The sequence below is a fragment of the Bubalus kerabau genome, chromosome 3 (assembly GCF_029407905.1).
Source record: "Bubalus kerabau isolate K-KA32 ecotype Philippines breed swamp buffalo chromosome 3, PCC_UOA_SB_1v2, whole genome shotgun sequence".
Taxonomy (NCBI): domain Eukaryota; kingdom Metazoa; phylum Chordata; class Mammalia; order Artiodactyla; family Bovidae; genus Bubalus; species Bubalus kerabau.
This window is the reverse complement of record NC_073626.1, coordinates 173127311-173142703: the sequence shown is the minus strand read 5'-3', so window position 1 is coordinate 173142703 and position 15393 is coordinate 173127311. Positions and strand designations below refer to the sequence as shown.

Here is a 15393-nt window from a genome sequence, read left to right as displayed (position 1 = left end):
AATAATAAATCATAAAAATAATAATATTTTATCATGAAAACAATATGTTATTTCAGATAATCCAGGCCAAATAAAAATGCCAAGGCAGATGTAAAGGGTAAGAGAGCAGGTATTTGTAATCAGCCAGATATGAGAAAATAAGAACATGAATGTGTGCAAAAAGCAGAGAAACAACGAATGCCTGTTTTTGCCAGCTCGCTGAGATTAGAGACCGTCATAAAGACAATCACACGGAAGACTGTATCTGTATGTAGTACTGAAGGAAAGACAAGGATGGATCACATGCAGATTCCTCATTAGGTAAAGGTTCGGGGGTGTGTCCCGAACACTGGAGCCAAACCACCCAGACCAGCTGCTCACTGGCTATGCCACCAGGCAAGGGTTTTAATCTCTAAACCTCATTTCATCACAGCAAAATGGGCACAACCACAGGAACTGCTTTGGGGGCCTTTTGGGAATGAAACAGATAAAGCCCCCGTCAGGGCCTACGACATGCACCAAATACCATCCAGTCCAAGTAATTTCTAACTCTCCTTTCACGCTCAGCAGGTCAGCTCTCTATAGTGTTCTATTTTGTTCCGACCCAAACAGTCCACACTTATATCACTATGGGTCTTCATGAGAAATTTCTCTTGGAAAATATAAACAGAACTTCCCTGGTGGTCCAGTGGTTAAGGATACATGGATTCGACGCCTCCTCTGGGAAGATCCCATATGCCTTGGAGCAACTAAGCCTCGAGCCACAAGTACTGAGCCCACGAGCTGCAAGCAGAGAGTAGCCCCGCATGCTTTGCAACTAGAGAAAAGCCCATGCAGCAACAAAGACTCGCACAGCTAAAATAATCAACTAATTAAAAAAAAAAATAAACATATGTGTCAGGTGCACATGAATACTTTCTTCTGGCGTGGAAGGTATATAGGTTCTCTACAGAAAACTGGTAAACTAAACTTAGCAAGACCCCCTGGAGAAGGGAAAGGCTACCCACTCCAGTATTCTGGCCTGGAGAATTTCATGGGCTGTACAGTCCATGGGGTTGCAAAGAGTGGGACACGACTGAGCGACTTTCACTTTTTCACAAACAAAGGAAAAGAATTTAAATTATCCACAAGCCCCTACACTCAGACATTAAAAAAAAACTGTGGACGTTTTGAGATATGCCCTCCTTTTATGGGCACTGTTTACATAACTGACGTCATATTGATAATATAAGACTGACTGTTGTTTTTCAACTAAACCCTATGACCATTTGAATGTCAGTAAATTCTTTATAAACACAATTTTAATAACTATAATAATAATAGCTAATATTTTCCCAATATTTGCCATGTGCCAGGCACTGTTCTAAATATTTTACCTGTGTCAGCTCTTTTAATCCTCATAATGGTCTTATGAATTTGATACTAAAACAACACCCACATTGCCACTGAGAGAATAAATCATATGCCCAACGATACACCATGAGGTACTGGGAAGTCGCAGAGGCAACATTCAAACACGGCCCTGGGCTCGTCAGCTCCCGATTGACCCTCTGCCTCTGTTCTGACTTAACCAGCCCCTCCTTAACCATGCCCGGCATTTAGTTGTCTCCTACTTTCCACTATGATCAGGAATGCAGTGATGGATATTTTCATACATGAATCTTTGTTCGTGTTCTTGTATGGAGCTCCAGAAGTAGAATTCCTGGGCAAAGAATGTTAATATTTTTTAGGACCGTTATACATATTGCTAAATTGCTTTCTAAAAAGGCTGTATAGGGACTTCCCTGGGGGTCCAGTGTTTGGGACTCTGCTCCCAAAGCAGGGGGCCCAGGTTCAATCCCTGGTTGGAGAACTAGATCTCACATGCTGCAACTAAAGATCCCGTGTCTGCAGCTAAGACCTGGTGCAAACAAATAAATATTTAAAAGAAATATGCAAGTAAAAATGCCGTATCAATTTATGCCATCCGTTTTGAATTTTGAAAGGCCCCCTCATCATGGAGGCCACGGAATACAGCAAGCAGGCCTACCATCCGTAAGGGACAACTGCTGCAGTTGGGGCTGATGAACACCTGACACAGCTTGCCTATGGTGTGTTCATTTCCCAGAGTGGCAGCCAGACTCTGAGCATTCCCAGGCTCCCCTGAGCGAGGGGCAGGCGGGCAGATGACCTCTCGGTCCTGTTGACAGACAGACGTGCTCATGTGAGACTGATTCAGCAGTGGGCCATGTGAAGAATCAGGCACACAGGGACACACATCTTTGGGAGAGTTGGCTGGGGTGGCATCCGGCCTCTGGGGACAGCAGGGCTGAGTTTCCCTCATGGCAGTGCGAGAATGGCCTGGGGCCAGGGTGCAAGGCACAGCAAGGGTATCTCTGGAGCAGCCCCGTGGGGGTGGGTGGGCATTCCTCCCAGCTCCGTGGCTTCTAAGCCCAGCTCCCTGGCTCTCCCAGAGACTCTGGGAGCCTTCACAACTGACCAAGCATCTGGTCTGCTCCAGCCCAGGGTGCCATGTCTGGCTGAGGTTTAGATCCCAGGGAGGAGGTCTGACGCTAACAACTCCCTGGGCGCAAGAAGGCCTTGGAGTTGGCATTAGGGCGGCCCTCTTGATCGCATCTGCTCTCCAGCCCCAGACCCTGAAGGGATCTTAAATTTCAAATAAGCCTCAGGGCACGCATTTATCTTTTTCTTTTTTTTTTTTTGGCATTAAGACCACCATAGTAGCATTTGGTACTAATATAATTTTTATGTATTCTTTGTCATTTCCCACAAGCACACAAATGTTTTACACAGTTGCAAAAACAGAGTTATTGTAATAATAATGTCATATTCTTCTTTTATCCCCCATTACACAATAAAAAGTTTCCATACTGTCTCATACTGCTTTTTCTAATTATCATCTTCAGTAGCTACTAATACTGTGAGCAAAAGAACTGTAATTTCATGAGCAGGCATTACCAGACATTTACATTCTGTTTTTTCACTACTACAAAAATCCTGGAATGAGCAACTTCATGTGCAGAACTCTTCTCTGCACTGGTAGAGGAAAATGAATGAATCCAAAGCATGGAGGTTTTCATAATTTTTCACATATACTGCCAAGCTTCCTTCTGGAACGACTGTGCTGACACGCATTGCAAACACTGGCCTGATGTGAACATCAGCCCTGCCTCATCTCGGCTGTGTGTGTGAGCAGATGCTAAGGTGGGGAGATGACGGACGACGTTCTCCTCACTGTCTGGTTTCCTTTATTACTGTTACACGCAAAAAGGATGTAATACTCTTTTTCAACCTAAAAACTCAAGGATAAGAGTGAAATGAGGGGAGACCTTGGGGTTTTAGAAAAACCCTGTTGAAACTATAACCTCCCTTAGAGGCCTCTCTTCTAAATAAATGGGCAACTGCTTAGATGATGTGTCCAAAAGAGTTCTCCGTTTGCTTAGGCTTGGATCCCAGTTAAAATGCCAGAGGGAAGCTTATGCTACTTACACCTTCACCTAATCAGTCTATGCTTTCTGTCTTTCATTTATTTGGCCGTGCTGGGTCTGTAATAAGGTATGCAGGATCTATTAACAGGTCGGATTCAGTTCCCTGTTCAGGGATTGAACCTCGGACCCCTGCACTGGGAGCGTGGAGTCTTAGCCACTGGACCACCAGGGAAGTTCCCCACATTTTCTTTTTAAAGTTAATAATTCACAGGGTGTATAGAAACTTATGTCAGAAACTATAAAGGACAATATTAATAGATTTAACTACAGAGTTAACTGCCATATGACCAAAGTCCCATAACTAAAAGACAAATGAAAAGTTGGGGAAATATTTGTAATATATGTCAAAAGATGCTTCCCTGCTGGCTCAGATGGTAATGCACCTTGTCTGCAATGTGGGAGACCTAGGTTCGATCCCTGGGTCAAGAAGATCCCCTGGAGAAGGAAATGGCACCCTACTCCAGAACTCTTGCCTGGAAAATCCCATGTATGGAGGAGCTTGGTAGGCTACAGTCCACAGGGTTGCAAAGAGTCGACAGGACTGAGCGACTTCACTATGATGATGTCAAAAGATTAATAGCCCTAATTTCACTGTGACTTCTCTGATCCAGAGATGACTTAGAAGCGAGTGGCAGACAGGCTCCAACACGACCCCACCTCCTGGAATCCGTACTCCTGAGTGTCCCCCCACACTGTTCCTGGGCTGGTCAATGTAGTGGGAATTCCTAATAATGTTCTTTCACAGCCTTGAGAAATTCCACAGAAATAGAATCTGGAAAAACAGCATATATTAAGAAACTATGGTAATGATTATATTTCATGTTTTTCTTAGAATAATCGCCTTGTTACAAACTCCAAGGCCAGACCCAGAAGGGAGTATGGCTGGGATCATGAGTGCATGAACCTTGGAACACCAAGGCGTCAGGCATGAACACTGCTTAAGCACTTGCTGATTGTTTCTGGGACTAGCCCAGAAGGGAATGGCCTGGGGTAAAAACAAGGAGATCTAGACTATGTTAGTGTAGTGTCTTGAGAAAGATAAGATCAAAGAAAGTCTGCAATTAGGAACAAAAGCTGGACCCAGAGTGGACTCTGCACCTCAGTCCAATAGAGGCTGCAGGTCCCTTGACCCACTGTACCAGATTTTGTGTTCTGTCTTCATTCTTGTTGCTCGCTCCCAGGACCATTAGGGCAACAACTGGCGCCCAACGTGGGGCCGGAGCCGAAGACCACTACAAGCTAAAGTAAAACTACAGCGATGCAGAACTTGGGACAGTGAAGAGGCCTCTGAAAATTCCCACTGGTAAGTCCTTCTGGCATTTAATTAGGGTTAAAATGGGAAATGTTTAGAGTGCAGAACACCATTGCCTGTATATTTGTTTACTAAGACAGCTCTCAAAAGTGGGAGGAGCTTCTATTAGTGAAGGGCGATTATTAGAATTGTTGCAAGCAGTGGATAAATATTGCTGCTGGCTCCTGTCAAGAGGGACCTTAGATTTGAAAGTCTGGGAAAAGGTTGGAGCTGAGTTAAAAAAAAAGAACATGCAAAAGGAACTCTGCTCCCTGTTTCCATTTGGAGTACGTGGGCATTAGTTAAGTCAGTATTGGAACCTTTGCAGACTTCTGATTCTTTTGATGAAAGTGATGATGACTCTTAAAAACCAGAATATGTAAATACTGGGGAAATGGGCAAGCCATCTTCGAAACCTGTTTCCTTGGCTTCCGAAGAAAATGATGAGGGATTTTTTTCCTCCGGCTCCTCCCCGCCATCCTCCACTTCCACAGGGGACAGTTGGATTATTGTGAGGAAGATCGGGGCTGACTTCCCAGGGAGTTCAAATTCATACACCAAGTTACAGACAATGATTATGAAAGAGAATTGAAGGTAATGGCGTCTACCACTCTTCCCTGGAAGGTTTCTAAAGGGTATAGGATTGCTCAGTCTCCCTCATTGCTCAGTTGGTAAAGAATCTGCCTGCAATGCAGAAGACCCCAGTTCGATTCCAGGGTCAGGAATATCCGCTGGAGAAGGGATAGGCTACCCACTCCAGTATTCCTGGGCTTCCCTTGTGGATCAGCTGGTAAAGAATCTGCCTGCAATGTGGGAGACCTGGGTTCCATCCCTGGGTTGGGAAGATCCCCTGGAGAAGGGAAAGGCTACCCACTCCAGTTTTCTGGCCTGGAGAATTCCATGAACTGAATAGTCCATGGGGTCGCAAAGAGTCAGACATGACTGAGTGACTTTCACTTCACTATGTGGGCATAGGACAGTCAGACAAAAAGGAAGGCTCTAGGGCATTTGGAAGCACAGCCAAGGCTGGTATTTTTCTCACTGAAAAGATTTTGGAATCCAGACCCACTTGTCAAGTCAATATAAGTGGCAAAAACATTCAAGGTTCAATAGATGCTGGAGCCAAGGTTTCTATCATCAGCTCTAAACTCTGGCCTAAAGCATGGCCAACTAGGCCTGCTCCAATATCTATTGCAGGTCTAGGACAGGCACAGGATTAAAACAACGTGCTATGGTGCTGTCTTGTTCAGGGCCTGATAAACAACCAGCTACCATCCAACCTTATATGGCTGCTATACCTGTCAACCTATGGGGTCGTGATCTCTTGGAACAATGGCATGCTGAGATACATATTCCTCCAAATCAATAGATCAAGGCCAGCTGCCAAATTGTGTTCAATCAAGGTTATATACAAGGATTGAGACTGGGCAAAAATCAACAAGGAAGACTTTATCCTTTGACTACTCAAGATTTCGAACCACCCCCTTTTCATTAGTGGCCACTGCTCGTATTAATCTTCCCCCACCCACACCCATACCTTAATTGGAAAACTGATTGACCTGTGTGGATAGAGCCGTGGCCTCTAAAACAAGAAAAATCGGAGGCTTTACATGAATTAGTTAATGAGCAACTGAGCAAGGGACATATTATTGAGTCCTTTAGCACTTGGACTTCTCCGATGTTCATTATACAAAAGAAATCTGGCAAATGGAGAAGACTTACGGATCTGAGAGCTGTTAATGCTATTATTGTTCCAATGGGTGCTTCACAGCCTGGCCTACCTAATCCTAATATGATTCCAAGAAATTGGCATTTGTTTGTTATTGACCTTAAAGATTGTTTTTTCACTATTCCTTTACACCCTGATGATCAACCTGGATTCGCCTTTTCAGTTCCTTCCATTAATTTAAAGGAGCCACATAAAAGATTTCAATGGACTGTATTACCTCAAGGTATGCTTAACAGTCCCAGTATTTGTCAAAATTTTGCATCTAGCACAGCAATGATTCCCTCATGCATGTATTATTCATTATATGGATGATATATTATGTGCCTTACCTAATATTGATAGCCTATAGGAATTGTTTTTAAAGCTAAAAGGAATGCTCAGAATGTGCTGGCTTGTATTTGGCTCTTGATAAACTAGAATACACTGAACCTTCTCAGTGCTTAGGAAATACAGTTACCTGTACTACAATCAAACCACAAAAGGTGCAAATACGCAGAGACTCAATTAAAACTCTAAATGACTTACAAAAATTACTAGGAGATATTAACTGGATTAAACCTAAGTTAGGGATTCCAATGTATCCTTTATCCCATGTATTCTCTCTGTTAAGAGGAAATCCAGAGCTTAATAGCTCCTGACAGCTAACTCCTGAGGCTGAGAAAGAACTAGCAATTATAGAACAAGCAGTACAAAACCACCAAAGAGACAGAATAGACCCTTTAGAGCCTCTCCAGTTGTTTGTCTTCCCTACCCCTCATTCCCCTACTGGGTTGATTATGCAAACTGAAGGGATATTCTTAGCTAATTCACAAAGAAAATCTATTACCCCTTATTTACACATATAGCCACTGTAATTCTAAAAGGAAGAGAACGTGTTCAGCAACTTACTGGACACGATCCCTGCCTTATTTGCACTACACTAACCTCCAAAGAATTAAACATTCTCTTCAAAATCCACTATCTTGGCAACTAGCTTTAGCTGACTATATTGGACAAATCAACAACCACTATCCTGACTTACCTATCTGGCAGTTTTTAAAACAAACAAGATGGATTTTGCCTAAAATTACTCGTGTCAACCCCATTTTCACTGCTCTTTTCATTTTTACAGATGGCACTACCCGAGGAAAAGCAGGATATACAGGAGCATTTATGCTAGTTATTGAAACACCTGGATATTCCACACAACAAGCAGAAATTCTGGCTATTACACGTGCATTACAAAGTAATCCCCAAGCAATTAATATCTTATCTGATTCTCAATATTCTGCACATGTCACTAAACATATAGAAACAGCAACTATTACGGATACTATCTCATCCACATTATACACGCTTTTCACAAATTTACAACGGGTGATAAGACACCGACAATTTCCATTCTACATTACTCATATTCGGGCTCATATTACTTTACCAGGGCCCTTAACAGAAGGAAATGCTCAAGCTGATGCCATTTTATTTCCAGCCTTTACAGAGGCATCAGCCTTTCATGATCTGACACACTGTAATTCAAAATGTTTAAAAACCAAGTCTCATATCACTTGGTCTCAACCAAAACAGATTGTGCAGACTTGTCGTACATGCCAGACGTACATGCCACATCTCCAACAGAAGCCTTGGGAGTTTCGCCAGGTGATTCAGAAACACCCGTTTGGATTCCCTCGTGTCATCTGAAACCATATCATATCCCACGGGAGAGACACTTCGCATGAGATGTAGAGGCCCCAGTAATGAGTTTCGAAGGCTTCAGTCTGAGACAGACAAAGACAACGATTTCCCTCTCGTTGACGCATTGGAACAAGATCCCCACTTGGGGACAAATTAAAAGGTTAACACAGAAATCAGAGGAGATCTTAGAAAATGAAGGGAAAGCTGTCACTCCTAACAATCTGGCTGTTTCCATGTTTGCTCATATCACCACCACAGTGAGTATACCCCCTAGCAACAGCTGAATCTAAAAATTATACTTATTGGGCATACATACCTAGCCTCCCACTACTAAAACCCATTGTTTGGGGGGATTCTATGATCTCCGTTTATGTTAATAATTCTTTCTGAATACCAGGACCTGAAGGTACATGCCCTCCTCTTTTTAAACAAGAAAAAAGGACTCCCTTCAATGTTACTTATGGGTATGAATCCAGGCCAATTTGTATAGGACTGGCTACAGGATGTCTTAAATTATCTATGCAAGCCCGGCTGTCCACTAATTCTTTAAATCATAACTATCCTAAGGTTCAGCTACATCTTCTCTCTGGTCTGAGTTTTGCTTATGACAACTCAGAACCCAATAATGACACCAAATCGGACAGACCTTTAGGCGAGCATTGTGAGCTGTGGACTGAAAAACAAGGTTGTACTCAGTGGGATAACTGCCGCGGGGCTGAGGGAGTAATTTTGATTAATGGTTCCTACGGAATTGTATGGGACTGGTCCCCTACAGGGTATGCAGTCTCTAATTGCTCTCATCAAAATCAGTCCTGCAATCCTCACAAAAAGCTGCATTGGCAGGTGCATAAAGTCTTTAACCATACCAATGTTACCACTCATTTAGATCATCCAACTATATGACATGGTATTGGCATGTCACTCCCCTTCCCACAATTAGATCAAGGAAGAGGGCAAGAAGGGAGTTGGGAACTGGCTTTAGGTCTTGAAAAATTCCAAATTTGGGATGGACATTATTCCAATAAAACTAATTATTCATTGACATTTAACACCAGTACAAACTGGACATTCTATATTCATGCTTGTGTGAGAGATCCTTATGTGTTCTCGAAAGGAACAATTTCTATCAATGAAAGTGTATAAGCACTTTCTTGCCAGGATTGCAAATGATATACCTGCTTAAATTCTTTATAATTCTCATCACTCATTTGTTATACTAAGAAGGAGATTGGGAATATGGCTTCCAGTAAATCAAACCGGACCCTGGGAAGGCTCCCCTGAAACACATGCTCTTTTAAAGGTTATAAAGAAAGTACTACAATGTTCCAAAAGGTTTATTGGACTACTTGTAGCAGCTATTATGGGAATTACTGTTATAGCCACCACCGAGGTAGTAGCCAGGGTGGCAATGCATCAAACTACACAAACAGCTACGCCGGTACAGCACGGCACCAAAGTGCAAGCTCTGCCTGGAGAAGCCAAGCCCACCCAGACCAAGACATTAATGAATGACTGATTCATTTAGGAAATGCAGTTCTCCTACGAGGGGATGAAGTACCAAGTTTCAAATTACAAATTCATCTGAAGTGTTATTGGAATCTCTCTTCATTTTGTGTCACACCTCATAAGTAGCATCCAAGTGCATATACTTGGGATCAATTATCTAAACATTTGAGAGGACACGTTTGTGATAATCTATCCTTGGATATTTCCCAATTACAGGCTACTATTTCTAAAATACAGGATGCTCACTTACAACTACTCCCAGAAACTGATTTATTTGAAGAAATTGAGGAAAGCTTACATAAACGTAATCCTATGATGTGGATTAAAACTTTAGGAGGAGGATTGCTTGGTACCATATCAGGATGTCTATTTTTGACTGTCTTGTGTCTAGTCCTCAGATGCACGAGAGAAACCATCTGAGAACTGAGGAAGAAAGAAGTTGCTCGGTTGACGTATCTACTCCTACAAAAACAAGAAGGGGGAGCTGTAGTGGGAATTCCTAACAATGTACTTTCACAGCTTTGAGAAATTCCACAGAAACAGAATCTGGGAAAACAGCATATACTAAGAAACTGAGGGATTATCAGTTAATGATTATTGTTCATGTTTTTCTTAAAATAGTTGCCTTGTTACAAACTCCAAGGCCAGACCCAGAAGGGAGTATGGCTAGGATCATGAGAGCATGGACCTTGGAACACTGGCTTGGAGTCAGGCCTGAACGCTGCCTAAACACTTGCTGATTGTTCCCGAGACTAGCCCAGAAAGGAACATCCAGGGGTAAAAACAAGGAGATCTAGACTATGTCAGTATAGTGTCTTGACAAAGATAAGATCAAAGAAAGTTTGCAATTAGGAACAAAAGCTGGACTCAGAGTGGACTCTGCACCTCAGTCCAATAGAGGCTGCAGGGCCCCTGACTCACTGCACCAGATTTCGTGTTCTATCTTCATTCTTGTCTCTTGCTCCTGGACCATTAGGGCAACAGGTCAATGTAACCACTTCTTTATATACGTATAATTAAATTTATTTATTTTTAATTGAAGGATAGTTGCTCCACAGTATTGTGTTGGTTTCTGCCAAACATCAACACGAATCAGCTATAGGTATAGCTGTGTCCCCTCCCTCCCACCTCCCTCCCATCCCACTTCTCTGGGTTGTTATAGAACCCCGGTGTGAGTTCCCAGAGTCACATGGCAAATTCCCCTGGGCGTCTATTTCACACCTGGTAGTGTGGATGTCTCCATGCTACTCTCTCCACACATCCCAAGGAGACTGTGGCTGCTGTCTGGCTCACTTTCTGTCTCTCTAGGATCCCTCAGTGGGTAAGCCAGCTGCCATGTAGAGACAAGCCCTGTGGAGAGGCCACTGGCTGGGGAACGAGGTCCCCGGACAATAGCCAATGTGACAACGGGCTTAGAAGTGGATCCTCTGCCCTCAGCTGAATCGAAGGACAGACTCTTGGCCAGCACCACGCAGCTAATGTGCTCCGCAACTTCTGTCCTCTAGAAACTGTGAGGCGTTAATTTTTCAAAAGACGTTAAACTTTGGGATAGTTTTTTACGAAGCAATAGAAAACGAATACAATTGTGCTGTTTAATTTCCAAACATTTGGGGGTTTCCCATTCCCAGATACCGTATTACTATGGTTATGCTTTTTCATCATTGTCTGTTCAGCCCTTTTTCTCCTCATTACCTCTCGCCTCTCCTCCTGGGGCTCCAATGACAGGTTGTGACACCTCTGGCTACTGCCCTCCCTGGATATAGGGCTCTGAGGCTGTCCCTTCTCCACCTCTTTTCTCTCTGGCCTGGATGATCTCCAAGGGCTGCCCCTCTGTGTCCCACAAGAGTGAGTCTCTTTGCCCCACTTGGTCCCCTTTCTCCACCACCCCCATGCTTTCTCAACCCCTGGGCCCTGGATGTCTGGCCTTTGTGCTTTCAGATTCCATGTCACCTCCATTCTTTCCTTTTCTTCAACCTACGTGCTTTCTTCCTTGTTCTCTGTCTTGGCTGACAAGCTCTCTCTTTCACCTGAATGACCATAATGCAGAATTTAATAAAAGTTTATTTTTCCCTTGGTCTGTATTGAGAAAGCAAAAAAATTTTTTTTCTTTAAAAGCAGTAGGTAATTCAGTTTCATTGTTTACTGTGACCACACAGAATAAACCTTAAGTAAGTTTTTGTTTCTGGCATAATTGCTGATGTAATTGTAGCTGACCCATTATATTTAGCAATTCTTCTAAGTAAGCAAAGCCAAGTGGAAGAGCATGCTTCATTGATCTCAAACTGAATTTAGCCTGTGTTCTGACAGTGGAAACATATTTAACCCCTTCATCCTAGGCATTTAACACACACACAATTAACCTGGTTTCACGCGTTGTAAGGAAAAAGGACAAAACTCCAGTGGTTTTGATTAGATCTAGAAACATCTGTCATCACGAAAGAAGATGCTAATCACCTGAGGTTTGTTTTATGCCTCCAATGCAAGCACTAATGTAAACACATTAAATATTCAATTCACTCTTTTCCAACCAGCTAGTTGGATCATCTTCATCAGCGCCTCTGTACCACTTGGTTGCTACCAGATGCCTGAGGATTACAAGGAGTGTGTTGATTGCCCCGGGTCTCACTGCCACAATTCCTCTAGGAGGCCTAGACATGAATCTGAGCGATGATTTGTCCAATTTCATCATTTTCTTGCTAAGCTTCTCCTGCTATGAAATCCATAAGCATTCCCAAAGCCCCCAATTAAAATGTCACTAAAATTTTTAAAAAGGTCTACAACTTTCCAAAAAATAAATCTGCTGGGAACTTCAACCCTGAATATGCATTGGAGGGACTGATGGCAAAGCTGAAGCATCAATACTCTGGCCACCTGATGTAAAGAGCCGACTCACTGGAAAAGACCTTGATGCCAGGAAAGATTGAAAGCAAAAGGAGATGAGAGCAGCAGAAGATAAGGTGGGTTAGACAGCATTACCAACCCAATGGACGTGAACTTGAGCAAACTCTGGGAGATAGTGGAGGACAGGGAAGTCTGGCATGCTGCAGTCCATGGGGTCATAAAGAGTCAGACATGGCTTAGCAACTGAACAACAACAAAGGAACTTCTGATGCTGTAGTTCTTAACTCTGTCAGCCGAGATCCCTTGAGAATCTGATAAAAACCATGAATTCTGTCCCCAGAGAATGGCAAATATGTGTTTGGGATACAATTCCAGGGAGTTTAGAAACCCTTCGAAGCCCTCCCTGGGGCCCAACTGGGAAGCCCTTGTGCTAACAGCCTCTGAACGTGGCACTGACGGATGGTGACTGACCCCACGAGCACATTTTCTTACCATTGCTCTAGCTTCCTCGCGAATGGATGGGATGGAAAGGATGCTGTACAGAGCTCCGTTCACATATGGCTGTATCTTTAAGGGGAGAAAACAAACAGTCATGTGCGAGTTCTCAAACACCATACAATTCAACTATCACACACCACCCTGGAGAGCAGCCTGGCTGCTAAGGAGGGTGACCACTGCCATCTGCACAGCCCCTTGAGCTCCAAATGACAGACATCTCCGCTCGCATGTCGCAGGGCAAAGGTTACAACTGAGAGTTCAAAGCAGAGCATGCACCATTCCCTCCCACAGCTTACTCCCCGCTGCATTTCACTGTTTAATTGATGTCTTCCTGACCACTCAGGCTAGAACCCCTGGAGGCATCCTTGATTCCTCTCGTCTTCCTCTCCAATACTGAGTCTCCAAGTCATCTTTGATGGGAACCCTTCCTGTAAACATGCGCTGCCACAGTCCTTGTTCAGATGTCCTTGTCCATGACCTGGGCTACATCGAATCTCCAAAAGGATCTCTCCGCCTTTACATTCACCCTTTTATCCAACCATCATATCATTGCTGAGAGTCTACAACTTGGACTGTATTAATCCCTCTTCCAACCTCAGAAACCTTCCATAGAAACTCCCTGCGTGCGTGCTCAGTTGCTTCAAGTCGTGTCCGACTCTTTGCAACCCCATGGATTGTAAGCCCACCAGGCTCCTCTGTCCATGGGATTCTCCAGGCGAGGATACTGGAGTGGGCTGCCATGCCCTCCTCCAGGGGATCTTCCCGACCCAGGGAATGACCCGCATCTCCTGCGTTGAGGCAGATTCTTTACTGCTGAGGCACTGGGGAAGGCCCCTAGGAATGCCCTGGGAAGTTCTAACTCCTGATTAGAGAACACAGGGCCCTTCAAGGTTTGGCCTCTGTAGTCTTCCTTGGCTTCTCCCTTCCTGCCACTTGAAATGCACACTGCACAGGTTCCACACTACTTAAGAGACTCCTTGATACACACAGCACCTGGGACATGCCCTGGGCTGGTCCTAACAGCTCACCTTGCTGGGGATGCTCTTCCCACATATGTCTCTCTGGAAAGTTATGGCTCATCCTTTAAAACTCAGTTCACACATATCTCAGAGGAACCCTTTCCTGAGCGCCCAGACAGAGTACTCTGCCCTCCTTCCTGTACATCCCTCCACTTCTGTGCTGGACTCAGTGTATTTTAAGATTTATATTTATGTCTCCCCTATGAGCTCTTCAAGGATAGGACCCATGTCTTAATCACACAGGTAACCCCACCATTAAGCCAGACAGGATTTGATAAATGAGCCCTCCCTTTGGAGTTGACTGTATGCTCTGCTCTCTCCATACCATGGGTAGGGGGGAGGACTCATTTCCCACCACCCTTTTCTAGCACTGGATTTATTATCACTTTTCATTCGTGCTAATATAACAGGTAAGAGAGGGCATTGTATAGTTATCTTTATTTTCATTTCCCTGATGACTAGCAGAAACTGAACATCTTTTCATGTTTATAGTAAATCATCAAGATTTACTATTCTGTAAGCTGTCCTTTTACATACTTTATCTTTTTTTCCTATTTTTCTCTGTTTGACTCTTACTTATCAATGTATAGGAGCTCTTTACATATAAAGGATATAAAACTTTTGTCATATGTGATGCAAATCTCTTTCCATATGATTATATGATTGAAGTTCATATATTCAACTATGGGTATTTTTTTCTTTATGGCTTCTTGATTTTGTTTTTCAAGACCATGACTATCTCATAAGGACACGTGCGTGAGAATTTTATGTAGGAAATACATTTCTAGGCTCCAATATATTATATATATATTATTATTATTATTATTATTAACCCTGAATATTCATTGGAAGGACTGATGCTGAAGCTGAATGCCAGTATTTTGGCCACTTGAGGCAAAGAGCTGACTCATTGGAAAAGACCCTAATACTGGGAAAGACTGAAGGCAGGAGGAGAAGGGGACAACAGAGGATGAGATTGTTGGATAGCATCACTGACTCAATGGATACGAGTTTGAGTAAACTCTGGGAAATGGTGAAGGACAGGGAAGCCTGGCTTGCAGGTCACAAAGAGTTGGACATGACTGAGCAACTGAATAACAACTATATATATATATATATGGATTTTCCTGCTCATTTTCAAAGCAGATGCTTTGGCAAGAGTTAATGACAAGACCTGACTCCTTTGGTCTATTCAGTTTTCAGAGCTGACACGGTTCTGACACTTGGAACCAAACTTTTCTGTTAGGTGACAGGATATAATTCCCACTGGCTTCAACTGTCTGAGTTGAATAAAATGGAACAGAGAGTTCACTCTGGTCTAGAAGTAGCTAAGAGCTCACTGATTTTAAAATATAAAGGCATGGCAGGTGC

At 43.3% G+C, this 15393-nt stretch overlaps 1 protein-coding gene across 2 annotated transcripts in view; it reads right to left on the bottom strand.

Moving 5' to 3' along the window:
- Positions 1 to 15393, bottom strand: part of ARMC9 (armadillo repeat containing 9) — a 181877-nt gene that overhangs the window by 95895 nt on the left and 70589 nt on the right. For both annotated transcript variants that reach the window (XM_055573725.1, XM_055573724.1), the window contains exon 17: positions 12998 to 13072. In XM_055573725.1, coding sequence (XP_055429700.1) covers positions 12998 to 13072 — 75 coding nt within the window. The remainder of the gene's footprint in view (positions 1 to 12997; positions 13073 to 15393) is intronic.